Source organism: Perissodus microlepis, chromosome 18 (assembly GCF_051167445.1).
Source record: "Perissodus microlepis isolate ML-2025 ecotype Zambia chromosome 18, ASM5116744v1, whole genome shotgun sequence".
NCBI lineage: Eukaryota > Metazoa > Chordata > Actinopteri > Cichliformes > Cichlidae > Perissodus > Perissodus microlepis.
In genome coordinates this window covers 24024643-24042228 of record NC_140478.1, presented here as the reverse complement: position 1 = coordinate 24042228, position 17586 = coordinate 24024643, and the positions used below count along the sequence as shown (strand labels likewise).

At 39.1% G+C, this 17586-nt stretch overlaps 1 protein-coding gene across 1 annotated transcript; it reads right to left on the bottom strand.

Annotated features, from left to right (window-relative positions):
- Window positions 1-5556: 5556 nt before the first annotated feature.
- LOC146367923 (noelin-3-like) lies at window positions 5557-15609 on the bottom strand. The gene is made up of 6 exons (XM_084913015.1): window positions 15065-15609; window positions 12255-12398; window positions 10784-10939; window positions 9683-9902; window positions 8635-8741; window positions 5557-7362 (listed from the first exon to the last, which is right to left on the bottom strand). Exons 1-6 carry the CDS (start codon window positions 15131-15133, stop codon window positions 6685-6687), a joined length of 1374 nt encoding a protein of 457 aa, XP_084769141.1. The 5' UTR covers window positions 15134-15609; the 3' UTR covers window positions 5557-6684.
- Window positions 15610-17586: the final 1977 nt, after the last annotated feature.

The window sequence follows — 17586 nt, the reverse complement described above, 5'->3', positions numbered from 1 at the left end:
TGTGTGTGTATATATATATACTTTACTGACTTTATCTTTATGTTTTAAAAATATTTTAATAAGTGTTAATGATACAAATGCATCACACTAAAGTAGAGAGTTGTATCTTTTGCAACCTGAAAACTGCAATGTAATTTGTAAAGCATCACAGCAACAAAGCACAATTTCCAAAGTTACCCATCTGGAAAAAACATAATTATAAGGTGTTATATACAAAAAGAGGCCTTTAACGGAGGCTATAACAAGACAAGATTTTGCCTCCGTTAAAGGCATCTTTTTATATATAACACCTTATAATTATGTTTTTTCCAGATGGGTAACTTTGGAAATCTTGTTATAGCTCTACTTTAAATGTGAAATCTAAGTGTTCTCTGCCACCAATAGCTGTTAACTTTAATGGCTTCAATCATCACAGCTGACTTGTTTTAGACACATTAATCTGCAGCTCAATCTTGAACTCAAACGGTTTTCCGTTGCCCTCAAACACACCTTGAATGTAAGTGAGAACACCCGATGCAATGAAAACTGATGTTTTATAGAAGCAGCTTCTTCACTCATTTAGGTGGGAAACGAGGATGGGAACTGAAAAAAAAAAACTATCTGAAAACACACATTCTTTGTTTGTGTTGTATTTTTCTGTTTTTCTAAAATATGCCATATCCATCTTAAAATGGAAAAATCTCTTTCCATGCTTTTTATTATTGTCTCTGCTGATTCCACGCCTATAACTACAGCACTGAACAGTTGCATTTTCAGACACAGTGATAAGGTGACACAGCAATGATTTCCTCTCTAACTATTTGCCCACAGCTGTCAGAATGATTTGCTACAGCATATGCTATGATTTTCTCAATCACACAAACAGTTTTTATTTCTGCTTAAAGGATATTTCACACTTCCTATAGAGATAAACACATGATTTGTTTCAGATCCTTTGTGTTGGCAAAGCTGAGCTGACAGCTAAAGTAATTCACACTGTTGATCAGCAGATGTTAATGTCTACACTGTCATAATTGTAAACACAGGCTCCCACTGGAATCTCATCAAATAGGATTGGTTGGACCACAGAAGTTACATTTCTCATCGGCTGATGGTAATGGCTTTCAGTATATATATATATAAAAAAGTTGGACTGTTTGTTAATTCATATCTACAGACTACTCCATATTATGTCTCATAAATTGGTCTGGTTGGGGTTCATTTCCTGTAAACTGTGTGTTGAAATCAATCACTGACAGGAAGCTGTTACCTAGCAACATATTCACAATAAAGGAAGAGGATAATCCTCAGTGTTCACACTGTATTTGTGCCCTTTTTAGTGTTTTTGTGTTGTTTGCTTTGAACTGGAGGTATTAAGTCACTAACGTCCCACATAAATGTTCAATTTAATTTCATTTGAGGTGACAAGTAAAAACAAAAGCGTGGAAAAAATACATGAGAAATGAAAGAAGATCAATACCACTCTCACTTCGCCAAATATGAAGGTACAACAAGCAGCTGCTAGCTTAGCTTAGCAAAACAACTGGAATCAGGAGGAAACAGCTTGCCTGCCTCTGACTTATGGTAATAAAATCAGCCTACATGGTCTTCCAGAGTTATATTTCATGTTCTTAATCCATGAAAAGCTAAAATGTTGGTTTAAAAGCTGGGTTACGTGGAAGAATAAATAAAGTTACTTCAGGAACAGAACAGCTGCAGACTGTAGCTCTTTAAACGTCATTCAAGAATCAAAATATGAAAGCGAATCACTTTAAATCACAGAAAAACATATTTTGCTTGGTACGAAAGTTTAGTATAAATATAATATATATAGTAACTGTTGTAATATTCAGCTTTTAGAGCTGCAGTCTAGTTCAAGGTCGTTGATTGTTAGTTGGTGAAGTTGTAAGGTGGAGCACGGGACACAGTGCACTAAACTTAAAAAAAAAAAAGAACTAATAAAAAATCAAAACCTGAGTATGTGAGTATGCTTCACTAAACTGAGCACACTAATAAAAGAAAGAAAAGAACTTTAGCCAGCGGCAAAGTTGGCAGAGTTTATAGTTTATTGAGGTCTTGCCAGAAGGAGTCCTTCACGGGCGGTACATAGCTGTACCAGACCCTGACTTAAGGTTAGTTATCTGAATTTAGAATTCAGTGCTTCGAGATACCGACAGAACCATAAGCTGACACACAGGAACTTGCTTGACATTGCACTCAAGGGATCGATAACTCAAGAGAACATGAACTCAATGTGGATGCTTCCTTCTTTGCGGCTGACCTGTATTAATCTGACCTGGGGGAGAGTTTACTCAGAATCTCTGTGGGTGGTCAGCATTCTCACAGTGTATGCTACTGTGTGTCCTGTAATTGTGTGTGCTATGTGTATGTAGTGTAGGGATGTTACCCTGGCAGCAGAAGAGAAAGAGAGCATCATATCTCCTGACTGCATAAAGGATCCCTAATGAGCCCATGTTCATGCTGTATGAGTGAAAAGAGCAGCACACGAGGTGTGAAGGGAAGTTGTAAAAAAGTGTAATTGCTGTACCGTGGTAGAAGATTTTTCAGTGTTCTCACTTGTGTTACATTATTCGTATGATATGACGCATATCAAAACAAGATTGTGACGTGAAAACAATTATTTACTTTGAAACTTCTTTAAACTTGTGGAAATGCACTTCCCCCGTCATTAACCTTACAAGATTTGATGAAGATTGTGTTTGCTTCATAATTATCTTCTATTCTTGATTTATTGTTTCTTTCCTCTACAAAATGCCATTTGAGATTGTTTACCACCCAATATTTATCTGGTTCCCATCTTACTAATCTCTTCATCTTACATTCCTTATCTTTATTTTGGAACAAATTAATTCTGATAAGAAACCACTTGTCTCAGTAGTGCAGCTTGATTGGTTTGGCTGGTCAAGATGAATTTCTGGAATCTTGAAAAGCTGTGTCCTCGAGTTACAAACTTTTCAGTCTTTATCCATGTCAGCTAAGAGGTTGCTCCATTCTTGAAAGGTTGGCCATTAAAAATGTAACTTGTAGTGTGGAGCCTGGGTTCCTGTGTTTAATGGTCTTATGAGCAGTGGGTGGGTTTTTCCTGTCTTATGAGTTTGCACCAGCGACGTTCCATCAGGGCAAGCAAGGCAACCAGTGCTTGCCCAGTGAAATCTAAAAATAGTCAACAGTTAAAATAACCATGAAAGTAAGTAAAGTCTCTCTTTATTTTAATCTCATACAACAGTGTCATGAAGCTTCTCACCTGTTTGCATCCATCATTTAAATTACTACCATCGTGTGGTCTCAGGTGACCCTGGAAGCAGGCTCGACCCTGGTTGACTTTGCTCACATTGCAGTCGTTAATGCCTTTCATGTCTGGTTTAATAAAACAGGCAAATTGAACAGCTGAAGGCTGCACCAACACTTTTAGTTTAACATTACTGAGAAATCGCTTGGTTGACTGAATGCACTTTTTAACATCAATTTTTAGTGATTTTTTATTTTTATTTCATTGTTTATATTTACTGTTAATGTCACATTACACTCAGGCATTTTGATTCAGCTGTGATTTTTTTTGGTGGTTGGTTATATATTTATTTATTTATTTTTAAATCGATGTGTGTCCCTGTTTTTCTGATATGATTAACAGCCTTTTAGAGCTACATGGTCCACACAGGACAGCTGCACTACAAACATGATTTTATAGAAGACAATGCATCACTGGGGATTGAACATTGAGTATAAAGTTATAAGTACAAGCATGAGTGGTCGATCTGCAGTAGTAATATCAATCCATATAATACTGATGGGAAGTATTTTTCTGCAGATTAAGTACTTTTACTTTTAATACTTTATGTTTAATTTACCAATAATGCAGTTTTTTGGGGTAAGCATTTTGATAACTATGGAATAGATTTCAGAATTTAGCCAGGAAGGACTGCAAGTGAAGATGTCCAGGAGAAATGTAGCAAGAGGCACCAGACTCATATAAAAGAATACAAGATAAGCAGTACAAAGGGGGCGCACAGCATCTCTGCTCGGCTTTCTGTAAAAGTCACTGCATATAACTTGTTTGCACTAATTATACTCTTTATCTTTTTCATATATACATCATGAACTGCATGAGGCATTAATACCAAAGCAATCTCACAATGTCCATCCATCCATCCATTATCTTCCACTTAGCCAGTTTAAGGTCACAGGGGGGCTGGAGCCCATCCCAACTACCATAGAGTGAGAGGCATTAACACAGAGACACAGACAACCATTTGTGTGCATGTACACATCCTATGGGTACTTTAAAAACACCAGTTAACCTAACCTGATTAACTGCATGTCTTTTGGGTTGTTGAAGACACAGGGAGAACATGCAAACTCAAGTCTTGCTTTGAGGCAACAGTGTTAACCACTATGCTGCCCCACTATTTGGCAAGGTATGTCAGTAAAAAAAAAAAATCCAGAATTTTAGGGAGAAAACAACAGGTTCTATCATAATCAGCACACTTATCCACTTAAGACTAGTTCAGCCTAAAAACAAAAAACCACAAGAAGCATTCACACTTAAAGTTTGATTGCCTGTCTGTATATTTAACACAAACATGTAGTGAGGTGTGAAAGTGTTGGCTAGCAGTAATGCATGTTATATAAGATGGTAAGCATTCTTCTGCTTTTTCTTCTTTTTCTCCCCCTAGGAGGCCTCGCAGCAGATCATTTTCCTACATCTCATCCTATCCCTACCATCCTCTTCTTACATCCACAAACCTTTACTGTGTTTTTTCTCTTAGCTGAATCTTCAACAGGATGCAAGAACAAATCAAAAAACAAACCACGAGCAAGGGGAAGCTGCCGCTAACTGACAGAGGAGCTGAAAAAGCAGGCTTTATACCCTAAGCCTCTCACCCCTCTCAGGTGCAGCCAGTTCTCTGATGACCCGCATGACTGTTGCTGAAAGAAAATGGGGAGGGGCAAAAATCAGGTTTTATGCATATTCTCTGCTTTTCAGGTGTCTGTACTTTCCTTGTTTGAATCTTCTTAGTTAACAGAACACAGCAAATGCTCATTAAATAAATCTCAATATCTTTTTGAAGATGAAAATAGCTCTGAAAAGCCACAGATATTTGTATTTATTTAGTTTTATTTCTTCTTTAATAACTCCCAAGAAAGTCCACTGTGAACATTAAACTATATTCTTTATAGACACAGACATACCATACTATGATTTTGTTGTCAGCTAAAGTGATCAGACATATAGTATTGCACACAGGTCTAACATAACATAGTATACAACACATGGATGTCACTCATGAAAAATGGGAGTTTAAATCAGTTTATAGAACCACTAAAGTCCGGATACAATTCAGACCGTGAAGCTTTTGCAAGCTGTTGCCACCAAGTACAAAGTGATATTTACAGCTCAAACATGTTGCCCTGTTGCTTATGAAGTATTCAAGTAACAGTAAAGTTACAAAGCTCTTATCAAGAATACAGTGATTTTAAATGAGTACAGTGGTGTAGGGAATAAAGAAGAAACAATCAAACCCTTACAGCAGAAAAGGAAATGCACAGAACTATGACTTAATGAAAACAATACTTTATTTGGGTTATGTATAACTTCTTATTTACACACATGAATCCTTGTTAAAGTTTTCTACTTCTGTATAAATGGTTCTTTACCAGGGACTAGTAAAGCGCTATACAAATACAGGCCATTTACCATTTACCATTAACATAGTCAGAGAGGAGAATGGAGCGTTTTGCAAATGCAAAATACACAAACAGTTACAGTAAGAATGCTTTTACGACAACCAGCATTCATGCATGAGAGCTGTTACCATCGGGCTCACAGAATATACTGCACTGAATAAGGCATACAAACTGTTGCTGAAGTTACAAAAAAGCTGCTGTCTCAGAGTACTAAGTTAAAGGCAACTAGACTTTGGGTTGCGTTAAGTACTTTGACTTAGTACTTCAAGATGTCATAAGACCTGAATGTCTGAGGATTTTCATAGACACAAAAAAGCCAGTATTAGCTAAAAAAAAGCCAACATTAACTGTACAGGTGCATTATGGTTCACCACATTTCTCATTGTCTTGAACGAGGTCAAGTGCAAAAGTTTTAAAGTACAAGTACAAAGACCAACTGAAAGCGAAATGCAGGCAGTGAAAAGCAGGAATAAATTAGCAGATCATGATGAATAAATGGCAAAGAAAGGATGGAAACAAAACTAACAATTAACGAACACAGTCAAAAATGAATAAATTAGAGGGCCTGAATAAATGTAATACTGAACGGAGAAAACCATTATAAATATGAAGACTTCATTTTGGAAAAGCTTTCATTTCGGAGTGAAAAGGGCATGAGAAATTACTTTAAGTTCATTGTTAAGTGTTTCAGAGTTTCAAGTGCCATTATTAAATCCAAAATGTTTTCAGGATGCTTCATAATGCACTGAATTTGTTCATTTTGTGCTGTCATTTATTTTATAGGCAGTGTGACATTTTCAATTAGACAATATCTTACTCAATTAACTCTGAAAAAACAGGTAAACAGCTTCATGTCAGGAAATAAATGCAAGAAAAAAGGCAAAGCTTATTAGGAGAATTTAGTAATTTAATAAATAAATAACATTTATTTTGACATTCAGGCACAACCTTTAAATTTCCATATTTTAATCTTTTATACGTACAGTACGCTCCCCGCCTCTAAGAGTCATCCTCAGTTTTAATGATGTGGAAAAGTGTAACGTTAAACAGGACCTGGTGGCCATTGTTCCAGCCGTAGAGAGCACGGTCCCTGGCATTGTAGTCCAACATAGACATGTGGAAATACTGGTTATGAAAGGGTATGTCTGTATACTCATAAGTGGAGGTTTTAGTGGAGTAGGCATAGTACACCTTGGCTCCAGTCAGGTGGGAATTAGTGATGTATAGAGTCCCGCAGATCATAAAAGACTCTCCGGCATTCCTCTTTGAATATTCTGTGTTCCATGTGTTGATGATCTGGAGCGTGTCTGGATTCAGCTGGCTGATGACAATGTTGCCAGCATTTTGGTTGGTTGCATACACGGCCCACAGTCCCAGCTCGTCTGCCATCAGGTCGATGTCTGAGAAGCCTCCCCAGGTGTAGGGGTACACATTGTGGAAGCCTGCCGACTCCAAAGCCCTCTGCGTGACCACGCGACCTGTCTCAAAGCTGTACCTCACGATGATGTTACTCTGCATTTTGTTGTAGTACAAAGAGCCGTTGTATACTACGTGGTTTGTTCCAGCCCATTTGAAAGGCAGATTGTAGGTTCTGGATTCAACTCCTGCGACAAAATCAGTGATGGACTTAAACTCTTTTACTATCTTGTTGTTGGTGTAGCTGTCCATGTACCACACCTGGGGGACAAAAACATAGAGATGATAATGAATTGTAATTGGTCAGTGGTTTGTATTTAAAATTGTGATAGAAATTATTTTTTTAGCAAAATAAAGAAATCACAGAACACATGAACTCTATGAAAGGAAAGATAGAAAGCAGCCATGGCCAGTAATTTTTTATTAGCCAGATGGTCGATGATACACTAATAAGGTCAAACCAGAACCAAGGCAGAGTGACTGCAAGCACCCAATGAAAATTTTGTAAGACTAGTCACATGAGCAGTGCTTTGTTGAATAGGCCAGTCTGTATCTGTAGCAGTTCAAAGTGCTTCATGCTGTTGTCTTAATAGATATGCTAAATAGGAAAATGCATGACAAACGTCAGAAAAAGGCAAAGAAGAAGGCAGCTAGCTAGAAAAATGATGAAGACTTTTTAGTCGATATATATAGCTTGTCCTTGCTGACTTCTTAAAAATATTTTTACTTACATACAAATTTTCTTTATTTTTTTGAGCCATATCGCCCTACACCTCTTTAGGATATTTGTAAGAGCCTTGCAGCACTTCCACTTTTTAATCGTTTTTCAGTATGAAAAGTGTATTTCTAAAAGAAATTTTTTTGCTTCACTTTTTTTAGTGATACTAAAAAGCTGGTTTGCGATGTTATGGATGAATGAAATGACATTTTATTTTATTTTGCATTTACACTATGGGAAACTGTCCACCTCTGCAGTTTTTTTGTATGTTCAAAACTGACTTTGCTAAGTTTTTACACTTCAACACATTTGACAAGGATGCACAAAATGCATTTTGGGACAGACACTGATTGTTAAGTATGGGAATTCCAAAAGTCTGTCCTCCCCTTTTCTCAGTAACTCTAATCTTTTAGTGTCAGTGTTAAAACACTGACATGCAGTTTTTTTGTGTACTTTTGTTTTGAATATTTCTGTCTTTTAATGTGTAAGATTAGCAATTAATGTGTCTAGTCATGACAGTCTCTGCAGTCTTGAACAGCAGTAGTGAACAAAGTGCAACATTTTCCACTTCTGCTGGAATAAAGCAACCATCTAAACAGCTTCAGCTACTGTATATCAAACAGGAGCGCAAGCAACATTAAGTTTAATGTCTGAACTCAGCAGTCAAGTGTGCAGAAAGCTTTTAGTAGGTGCGATGCTGTATTTCAACATCTCTCCCCTTTGAACAAAAGGAGGGAAGCCGCCACATATAAATTATTAAACTGCTCAGTGTTGTTTCATAGACTTACAACCCAAAGAGATGCACATAAACTCACCCTGTTGTTTTTGGGAGACGCCTGTGGGTCGGTCATCCAGGCTCCGAATCTGGTGCCCGAAGTTTTCACTGTCAGTGGTCCAGTAATCTTCATAAGCTTGCCACATGCTGAAAACACACCATACAGCTGTGGTCACATATGTTATATGACTGGAGTTTATCTCCAAGTGCTGGACTGCTAAGTAGGTTCTGGACAGCTTGTGTGCAGCATCTGGACACAGCTGTACTTTTTTCAGCTATTAAAGATATAAAGTAGACTGAATAAGAAGAAATGTGCCACAGAACAACAACTTATAATGTGTCTAAGCTGGGAGAACACTTACCCATATATTTTAATGCTCAGAGTACTTGGATTACACTTAAATGATCTTGCCAGGCTTTAATGGTGCCAAATGACAGTAGGCTATCACTTGCACACAAACTTTGAAGTTCCCTGTTAAGTATTGAAGTGCTATTTTACCCAATCAATCAAAGCTCACGCACAATGAATGCTTAAGCAATCATCTCCGGCTCCGACAGATTTCCAGCCACATCCTATTAGCATTCCCCTGTTAGCTATTTATGTTGACACTTTGACAGGAGCCATCACTGTTGATAACCTGGCAGTTGGCAAATTGGAGCTTTAGTTATTCAAACCTTTATCAAAGGCAAAGCTGCTCTGGGGGCAAAACTGATCTTATTAGATGAATCAAACCTCAATGGGTGGAGCAGTGTAACCACAAATTTTGTATAAGTGCGAATGGCAAACAAGACACAAGAAGGAATTTATAAGTTAAAATGATCAATCATCACTTTAAGTGAGCCTGAGTTGAATTTTTTCACTTAAAATCAGAGTACAAAGCTTTACATTCATCTTTAGCTTGGGAGAATGTTCTTTCACTTTGGGGTTTGTTAGCCCCCAGTAGCGGTTCTTGTCTGTCCACTGCTTTGGATCTAAAATGCCAGCCTCCTAGTAGCTGCAAGAAATGTGCCTATGATCCCTTTGCCACTGTATAATCCAATCTCACTGTGCACGAATGCCTTTTTTTTATCCCCATCGCTGGACTTACTGAGTTTACTCATACAGTTCCGAAGCCTATTTTCCAGGTTTAGGACCCTTTGTTGCAACTCCTCATAGTCATAGGCCCCCATCTCCTCCTGAATGCCCATCAACACACCAGACAGGTTTCTGATCTCCTCTTTGAACTGTGAGATGAGCTTGGCATCTGTCTTGTACTGCTCCAGGACTGGAATCAGCGGCTGCAAGGATTCCATCTTTCCCTTTAGCTCCTGCAACAGATAAGTAACAGAACAGGTATTTGGACTTTAGAAATACTAGTCTCAACAAATCTCTCAGTTTTTCAGCACATAAGTACAGCAATACCTGCATCTTCTTATTGTTTTGTATCAATACTTACTGTTTTGTTTTACACAAAATGCAGATTCACTTCTTATTGTTGAGTCCAGGAAAAACAGCATAATAATAATTAAAAACAACACAACAATGAGGAATACAAATCTAATATTTACAAGAATGTTTGCCCATATCAAACTTTCTGTTGTGAGGGAACTTAAACAAATATAGAAGCAGGGACACGCTCTAGCCGGAACCAAACAAATTCCACTAATGGATATCACTACTACTAATAATTTAATGGAAATCCTGTCACTGTGAAGACAGATTTAGTACTCTTTACAATCAGTTTTTTAATCAATATCTGAGAGTTAGAATCTTTATCTTTATGGAAACAAAATCCTAGTATGGTATGTATCCTGGTATGTATTAACAACTGGTGGGTGCAAACTTTTGAATTATAGTGGTGGCAAGGAAGACATTAACTCACCACAGTTCTGCTCATTCCAACTGTTTTTCTCAGTCAAGGCTCCAAAAAGAGCGGTTTTACATGCCAAACAAATGGATAAATGTTTATCTATAATGCTGCTGTTAGGATATTTGTTATCTTTCTGTATCCATCCTGGGAGCCGCCTTCAGATTTTGTCTTGCTTTTATGATAGGGTTGCCCTTGGCTGGTCAGTGGTGGACCTGTATTGATCTTATCAGGAATGAAAGTTGATTAATTCGGATGCAACTCAGGTATCCTTGGAAGAGGTCCCTTCCCAGGCTTCCCTGTGATGTTTCTCACAAAGTTAAACATCAAACAAAAATATACCTGAAAGTTTTTGTTGACGAGCGTCTTCCTATCCGCTTCGATCTGCCGGAACTTTGACCGCAGTCCTTTGATCTGGCTCTCCATTCTCATGATATACTGAAAGTCCCTCTGCGTCCGCAGGTTCAGCACCTCGATTGACTGTGACATGTTCTGCACCTTTTGAAAAGAATGAAACAGCGCTGCATTGATTTTTCCATCCACCACAAGATTAAAATGTCCCCCATGTTCAGCCTTTCGGTAGGATGCCATGCTCTAACTTCCCAAAGAACAAATCAACATTTTGACCTCCAAAGTGATTGTCTTTTAACAATTCAGCTGAGTAGAGCTTCAGATGATTTTTTTTCAGAGGCACAGTACTATCACATAGCAGTTTTTCCTCCGTTTTTAAATTTAGGTTCCATTTTGACATATTTAATTCAAGTGTTTTTCAAATGTCATAGACAAACTACTGAATCTGATGGATTTTAATGACATATTAGGAGCAAACACTTAATGTAGAGACCTTACAGTGTGTCTTGGTGGTTGAACAAAAGCTACATTTATGGGGAATGTGAAGGAGGAAGAGATAGCTTCCCTTCTTTCTTCTCTTTAACTCAACTTATAATGAACCAACAGTACTGGTGCACAACCCCAGTAAAGCGGCGCGGGGCTCATACATTGTGTTCTGCATACTTGTCTGGCTCTGGTAGAGGAATCCTGAAATGGCCTCACTGATGGCCTGAGGCAGCTTAGTACATTAGTGTCAGAGGGCCCAGTGAATGACAGAGAACACCCTTTGGCATACAACATTAAAATGTAGGCTACAGCCATGTTTTCTCATGTGACATAGTCATTGAGGAAAGTGATTCCAGGGCTGTGCTATTTTTTCGCTTGTAGATAATGCATTTAAATCGTGACAGGCATGGGGCAAAAATAACATTTGGAATTACATTCGAGATTTCCACTTCAATTCACAATGATGGCTGTCGTGTTCCAAAATCATTTCAGGTAATCAAGATGAAATCCACACTTTTACAAAAAAACGTCTATGGTAGCAGATGTAAAGGAAAAAATAAGTGATAACAATTTCATTTTACTTTTTCTTTTTTACAGATAACAATCCTGGTCAAATACTTAAAGCCTTCTGAAATCTGAAACCTTAAAAATGTCCTTGATTGATTTGATGCGCAATAAAGGGGTGCTCGAGTTCTATTAAGGTGGGATGGAATGTGTTCTCATCTTCCCAAGTAGTCATTCAACTGATGTCATTCATGTTATATATGCAGAAGTGGAAAACAGGGTTATGGACCTGGCTGGTGCAATCTCTCAAAGGATTAGGGCAGCAAAGAAGCATGAATAATGATTGAAATTGATGCCATATGTCTTTGAATTCAAGTGTGCTCTTTTGTTAAAGCAAACACATACGGTGAAGAATGAGCATGTGCGTGCATTGTCACTTATACAGAAGCGTGTGTGTCTGTGTGGAATGCACCTTCTCCAGGAGCTGGCGGAGCTGCCTGCCTTTGGCATCTCTGGAGCAGAGATTCTGTTCAGGAGCCACCACTGTGCAGATACAACGCCCATCTGCATCCTGAGCCGAGCTGTACACTTGCCACCCTTCCTTTGGCCTGATGGTCTGCTCAGAGAGACACATGCAGCCATAAATACACAGCACACATTTCTACAGACGTGCAGTTGATGTCACGACTCTGACATCGCAGCACACAGCTGTTATGTTTTGTAATTTTGTTTATTATAGGTCATCCATTCTTCTGCCTTCTGCCCCAAAGCTGCGACACCAACCAATTCCACTGACTTAGAAAAAGTCGCTGCTTTGAAAGAACAAAGTGCTTTTGCTGTAAGATATTCCTCTGCTCACTGTGTATGGTCTCCGGTGAATTTCCTCTTCAACAATAAATAGTGTTTCCTGGCCTTGATGAATAACCCGAGAGATGAAATTCCTCCGTTTCTCCTTACTAGGCCTTCCAGTGCTCTAACTGAAAGGCCTGCTGAACGACACAGATAAACCTGATTTGTGGGAGCTTGTCCTGCTCTTTATTACAGTCAATATGTTCCACGGCGCTGGCATATAAGGCTCAAAGAACATAATGTTATGCATCATAAGCCGAAGCAGAAATTTAAAACCGTCAACTAAAGTTGGAGTGTGCACAGTAAAAAAAAAGTAGCTTTTACTCCAAACTTTGATCAAACTCTTCTGAAGTGCTGGAAAAGTTGATAGTTATCAGACACAAAAAAGGGATCCGTATTTCCTGTTTATTCTCTGCATGGGAAATTAACACAGGACTGGCAGCCAAATACTGGCAACCCTCGATTGTGTAAGGGAAATTTTTCTGCCTCTTTGGCAGACGGCCGATTGTTATTTGGATTTTGTTTTTACATTCAAAAACTACAGCTGGATGGAGAACAACATGTGAAACATGTGAATTCCACCAGACTCTGAAGTGTATGGCTAAAAGGTGAAGTGCCCTGTTTTTAAAGTGCAGGCATCCATTCCTTTTCCCATCCATCCCTTCCTGTCATCCTAAGCAGTTTAAAGAGCATTTTGAATCATCCATGAAAGATCATGTCCCCTCTGAGCAGGCGAAAACGTCACACTAAGGAGAAAGCTCAGACTTTGACTCATCATTTTCACCTACAGAGAAGCCGCTTTTTGTCAGTTTGTAATCTGTTACTACCATGCAAAGTCATGCTGTTTAAGAAATAATCGATAAGGCGGTCTATTATCTGCCTTTGCAGTTTACATTCCATCACAATTTCTGTTTGTAAAATTTGCATCCTCACTCCTCAGCAAAATCTTTCCCTTTAACATTTTTTAATAATGTTTCCCTTTAACATTTGCTACTGGTTATTTGTAAAGTTTGTGATTTAGGAATTAAACCCTGTGAATTGTGCCCGTGTTCTGATGCTACGTTGGCCCTGATATGATCTCATAACCCACAATATTTTCTTCTTCCTGTTATGGTCAGTGTGCATTTCATGAAAAAACAAAACCACGGTGAAAAGCATCAGCAGGAACATGAAACAAGTGCAATGGAATATCTTGAGTTCATGTGAGATACATTGCCACAGCCTGAAAATTATTAGAGATTCCAAATAGCATAGTAAACCATGACTGTCTCTCTCTCTGTATATCATAGCTGAATGGGATAAAAGAGTCAGAAAAAAAACACCCTCAGCTCTTCTTCTCCTTATTTTGCTTTGAAAGGCCCCTGAAAAGAAGCTAGTTTGACTAATCTGTTAAAATGGTCTTCCTCCTATCTCTTGAGTGACGCACATCCTTTCCACTCTTCTCACTCTCACATTTCCTCATATTAAAATGATTCTGTTGCTCAGCCAAGCCAGATGCACTCTCCAATTAGGCTTTTTTTTATGAGGAACTCTGCACAAAGAATTTTTTCTTTCATTAAATAATTCAGACAGCTGCTTCCGCTTTTGTTTGGGGCATTTAGACTTTTCTTTTTCATTATTACTGTTAAGAAGGTAATTTTGAGTATTTCCTGGGCAACAAAATTTCCTGTTTTTTTTAAAGCATCGTTATTTCTGTACACCACTCTCAATCGTGGCAAGGTGTTATGTGAGGGCACTGCTTTGCAATCAAGACATTGGCAAGGGGACTGTACTCTGCATGGGTGGGATGAACCTAATCGACCATTGTTCTTGTCCAACTGGCTTGCTGGTCTGCAAGCTGCTCCTCCTAATTTGTTACAATACTCCCAAACCCGACTATGTCCTTAAATGACTGCATGACCATTTGATGGATACATTTAGATTAAGCGTGATTGTTACAGAAAAACGCTACCAGCAAAATATGAGTTTAGACACAGCACCATTTTTTTCAACAAAGACAGAACTCTCCCTTAAAAGTGAGTTATAAGCCTGACAATATTCCAGGATCAATATCCATACTCTATTGTTGATGTAAGCAATAAACAAAGTGCTATGAGGGTGGTTCTACTTCTGCCACCACTTGGAATATGTTTTGTTTTTAAAAATAAAATAGCATTTTGTCCACACATTAGGTCTGCGTGTAAATGTAAATCCCCTGCCAGTGCTCGAGCGTGTATGGTATGTATGTGTATGCTAACAATAGCAAAGAACCAGCCAAACACGCAATTATGGCAGAAAACTGCAAATTTGTTTATGTTATTGTGTTTTCAGCACACACGTTAAATACACCTCAAATCACTTGAACTCAGCATTACATGACAGTACGAGCTCATGCCCAAGTTTATTGTGCTGTTCCTGGTAGAAATACGAGAGGCAGTTGTGTTGGAAACTCACCACCGTAGGGCAGTATCCGAACAGCAGCAGAAACAGCAGCGGATTCAGGACCACGGACAGAGACCACATTCTGTCGGCTGCTACAACGTTTCCCTCCTCCACCTCCTCCGCGCCCACAAGAAGATGAAGAAAAAAAAATCACGCAAGTTTTTGTTTGAGTGCTCAGGCCACCACGTCCACTACGCTCTGGTAATAACCGCGGCTTCCCGTAGAAGAGGGGGGCACATCCATCCACTGCTCCCCGTTACGCATGCCATATGGACAGCGGGGAGAAACCTCGTCACTGCAAGGAGGAAAAAAGTTTGTGGGCACGCAAGCTGCGAAAAGCCGAGCTGCGGTTTGGTCAAAGGGATCCTTGTTCACGGATATGACATCATCCAAACGTCTCTCTTGACTTTTAATGAGCTCGTGTGTGAGAAGGAACCACCGGCAGCTGTGAGGTGACAAAAGTTGCAGCTGGCAGTATTTAACAGAAAATAAGAAGGCAGAGATCAGAGCTGCTGCTGCGTTTTTGTCACTGCAGAGAGAAGGCGCGCCAGACGGTACTATGAGAGCAGCAGAGAAACATACTGAAGGCTAGACCCTGTTTACTAAAAAAAAATCACGGAGCAAACAAGATCTGATAAAGCACTGATAGCTGCTTTAAGCGTCAGATCGATATAGAATAAAGCGATTGTTTTACTACCCAATTTGATCATCAATTTGAGGCCGTTTGTATGGAAGCCCATTTACGCCCATTAACTAGCACTATATATATATATATATATATATATATATATATATATATATATATATATATATATATATATATATATATATAATTCGATTTCATTCAATTTTATTTATATAGCACCAAATCACAACAACAGTCGTCTCAAGGCGCTTTATATTGTACACTAAATCCTACAATAATAGATACAGAGAAAAACCAACAACCATATAACCCCCTATGAGCAAGCACTTTGGCATCAGTGGGAAGGAAAAAACCCTTTTAACAGGAAGAAACCTCTGGCAGAACCAGGCTCAGGGAGGGGCGGGGCCATCTGCTGGGGTGAGAGAAGGAAAACAGGATAAAGACATGCTGTGGAAGAGAGACAGAGATTAATAACAGGTACGATTCAAATCAGAAAGGTTTATTAACACATAGTGAGAGAGAAAGGTGACTGAAAACGAAAAACTCCATGCATCATGGGAATCCCCCGGCAGCCTACGTCTATTGCAGCATAACTAAGGGAGGATTCAGGGTCACCTGGTCCAGTCCTAACTATATGCTTTAGCGAAAAGGAAAGTTTTAGGTTTTAATCTTAAAAGTAGAGCTAATGTCTGTCTCCCGAATCCAAACTGGAAGCTGGTTCCATAGAAGAGGGGCCTGAAAACTGAAGGCTCTCCCTCCCATTCTACTTTTAAATACTCTAGGAACAACAAGTAGGCCTGCAGTGTGAGAGCGAAGTGCTCTAATAGGGTGATATATATATATATATATGTATATATATATATATATATATATATATATATATATATATATATATATATATATATATATATATATATATATATAAAATTCCCCACTCGCCCCTGCGGGCGGTCAATCCTTCAAGCTCGGGTCCTCTACCAGAGGCCTGGGAGCTTGAGGGTCCTGCGCAGTATCTTAGCTGTTCCCAGGACTGCGCTCTTCTGGACAGAGATCTCCGATATTGTTCCCGGGATCTGCTGGAGCCACTCGCCTAGCTTGGGAGTCACCGCACCTAGTGCTCCGATTACCACTGGGACCACCGTTACCTTCACCCTCCACATCCTCTCGAGCTCTTCTCTGAGCCCTTGGTATTTCTCCAGCTTCTCGTGTTCCTTCTTCCTGGTGTTGCTGTCATTCGGAACCGCTACATCGATCACTACGGCCGTCTTCTCATGTTTGTCTACCACCACTATGTCCGGTTGGTTAGCCACCACCATTTTGTCCGTCTGTATCTGGAAGTCCCACAGGATCTTAGCTCGGTCATTCTCCACCACCCTTGGGGGTGTCTCCCATTTTGACCTCGGGACTTCCAGGTTATAGTCGGCACAGATGTTTCTGTATACTATGCCGGCCACTTGGTTATGGCGTTCCATGTATGCCTTGCCTGCTAGCATCTTGCACCCTGCTGTTATGTGCTGGATTGTCTCAGGGGCATCTTTACACAGTCTGCACCTGGGGTCTTGCCTGGTGTGATAGACCCCAGCCTCTATGGATCTTGTGCTTAGTGCTTGTTCCTGTGCTGCCATGATTAGTGCTTCCGTGCTGTCCTTCAGTCATATATATATATATATATATATATATACACACACACACACACACACACACACACACACATATATACATATACACATATATATATACACACACACACAGGGAGTGCAGAATTATTAGGCAAGTTGTATTTTTGAGGAATAATTTTATTATTGAACAACAACCATGTTCTCAATGAACCCAAAAAACTCATTAATATCAAAGCTGAATGTTTTTGGAAGTAGTTTTTAGTTTTAGC